Source organism: Penaeus vannamei, chromosome 31 (genome assembly GCF_042767895.1).
Source record: "Penaeus vannamei isolate JL-2024 chromosome 31, ASM4276789v1, whole genome shotgun sequence".
In the NCBI taxonomy this organism is placed as follows: Eukaryota; Metazoa; Arthropoda; class Malacostraca; order Decapoda; family Penaeidae; genus Penaeus; species Penaeus vannamei.
The window spans coordinates 19,286,121-19,288,808 of record NC_091579.1 but is presented as its reverse complement, the minus strand read 5'-3'; the positions used below and the strand labels follow the sequence as shown (position 1 = coordinate 19,288,808).

At 45.0% G+C, this 2,688-nt stretch overlaps 1 protein-coding gene across 9 annotated transcripts in view; it reads right to left on the bottom strand.

The window, feature by feature from the left end:
• Nucleotides 1–2,347: 2,347 nt before the first annotated feature.
• The window catches only part of ZnT77C (Zinc transporter 77C), a 61,882-nt gene continuing 61,541 nt past the window's right edge, over nucleotides 2,348–2,688 (bottom strand). For all 9 annotated transcript variants that reach the window (XM_070143927.1, XM_070143929.1, XM_027376738.2 and 6 more), the window contains one exon: nucleotides 2,348–2,688. This exon is cut by the window's right edge and continues 67 nt beyond it. In XM_070143927.1, the coding sequence (XP_070000028.1) occupies nucleotides 2,445–2,688 (244 nt within the window). In that variant the 3' untranslated portion in view covers nucleotides 2,348–2,444.

Below are 2,688 nucleotides of genomic sequence, written 5' to 3'. Positions count from 1 at the left end.
AAACCCAGCCGAAGGGGACTGAGTCAAGGTACCAAAGCTGCAGCGTGTGCGGTCCTCCGGGGAGCACATAGAGAAAACATCACAAAATCGCTCGCTGCCAAGTGGTACTCAGATGCTTCAGGCTATGAGCCACTGGCCCTTCCTCCAAATACAAAAAGAGGTACCGATGTCATACTATTCAGACTAAGACTAGGTTACCAATGCGCTTGGCAAATTATTGACAGTGAGACTGGGAGGTTATGTAAACACTGCGGCGAGCCTAACGCCACCCTGTTACATTACTTGCAGAATTGTGTACACACACAATTTCTGAGGCAGGGACCACCCACCACAGCCGCCGGGCTGGTAAAAAGGGTGTGCAACATGCTTTCACCGTGGCAGCTGGATCGCTTGCTTGCAATCCAGCCACCGCGGTAAGCATGCAGTTCAAACAAAACATCTGAGTTAACTAGAAATAATTAACACAGGCCGGGCCACTCCAGAGAAAAGGCCCGGGCGAAGCATGACCGCAAATCTAACTGAACTGAACTGAACTGACTGAGCCTATGGCGGATACCAATCCATTGCCATACTGGTGACCCCAGAGTGACACAAATACCCAGCCTTCTGGAGTATCACGGTTATCGTTCGCTCGCTTAGCTCCCTCACTGGAAGGGGAGTACCTGTAGCCGACCCCCGCAACCTGCAGCGCAGCATACTTCCCCCAGGTTGGGTCCAGGTCCACAGCCTGTCCTCTCGCCCTCACCATCAGCAGCTTCTCGACGATGCATACCGAGACCTGATTGGTTGACCACGGACACCTTACGGCTCGCCCATTGGACCGCAGGCTCCCCTCGTTCCCGGGTAGCTTACACAGCTCAGACCCACTTAAGCTCCCGCACCCGGGCCGAGTTCAGCACTCACGATCCTCCAGCCGAGCAAGACACAGCAAGCAGCAACTAGGCCTACTAAGGCCTTAGCCGACAGGTGAGCCGTCCCGGCTCTCCCCGGTGATCTCCAGCACACCAGCCATACCTGTGGGCACTCACACCCAAAAGCTCCTTAAAGAGATGATTGACACCAGCCTATGGCGGATACCAATCCATTGCCATAACTATATCCACAACTTCAGACGTGATTTTTCCTGGCGTTTGTGGATAAGATGAAGGTACTTGGATTCTGAGGGTTATGAGGACCCTCAAATCTGATTTTGTATAAAAGAGAGGGTAAACATATTTTGATTGATGCTATGGATAAAACATTATTTCAAAGGAACATAGATGTAATTTAAGAAACCAAAATGTCTGGGGTTGCTAATTAAGACGCCTACTAATTAACGACTAATTAGCGTTTCAATTACACTTTCATTATCAACAGAAATACTTTTTGTAAAAGATAATTTTGTAATATCACTGCATAAACACCACCGAATTGCTTCACAGTGGCAGCAAAAATATGAATTTCCTGCCTAGGAATAATCTGAAGGCTTGCCGTATCCCGAAAGTAGGGGCTCGTGGTTCAGGTAGAAATGCAGAGAAAAGCAACATGCGATGGCTGTTTGTCTCTTATTCCAAATGGACATAATGGCTCAAGAGTCCGAGCCACGAAAAAACATGGGTCATGTTGAAGTTGGCCATAAACCAACATATTCATAACATATTCAGTATAAACTCTTGCATATATATAGCAATCTCATCCTTTCCCTCTCAGGCCATAGCACCGGTAGCGGGGTATAGGTTTTCGTATTGCTGTAGTACACGGCTTGAAGAAATTCAAAATGAATGCAGAAACCATGACAGACCATCGGAATCGCCGCCAGAGCATGGACTTTATAATTTTGTTGAAGGAAGCCTAAGGAATTCACATTTTTTCCACTCTTATAGAGCCTTGTTGGGTCCGTGGTAATAAATGCGCAATCCTGGACTGGGTTAAACTTATGCATATAACATTTAATAAGTAATTGTACTCTCCAAGGAACCAGTTCTGCACTTGACCAGACGGAACTGATCCCTGACAAACCCTGCGAGGAAGGGAGGTGACGGGGTGCTCTTCTCCCCCCAATTTTTGTCTAAATGTTCTTTTTTGCATTCTTTTAATAAGCAGCTGTGCTGTTTTTCGGAGGGTGTTCAGATTCAAATGGTAGAATAAACAAAACTCCATTATTAAGAACTGATGATTAGGCCCTTTTCCGCTGGACCCACATCTGACAGTCCTTAAAGAGTTTTTTTTTTAATCCTCGAAAGAATAACAATATAAATTGTTTTCACAAGTCGATATGTGGGGTCACATTAACAAAAGGTTCTTGACGGTGTGTTCTGAACTTGGCATTTTGTAATGACACAAAATTGGAAATAATAAAGCAGACACGTTTCCTGTTTCATATATGTATTTAATTTATATGCATAAAAATCTAGATAAACTTCAATGCTGTAAAATGTAATCACATTTAAAATATATAAATTGCGCTAATTACTTTCACTTTCATGCTCTAAAGCATCTTTTTGCATCACATTTTCTTCTCTTTGCGGAGGGCTTCCACTCTCATTGCCATCATCACTTGACAATCTTTTGCTTTTCAGGAATGGAATCTTCTCCTCTGGTTGCTCCACGTCATCTATTTCTTCTAGACTTTTCGGCTGAATTGCACTTCGATCCTTCTCAAGTGGCTCTCCTTCGCCTGCCTTGCCAGTCACTCGTTTACTTGGCGCG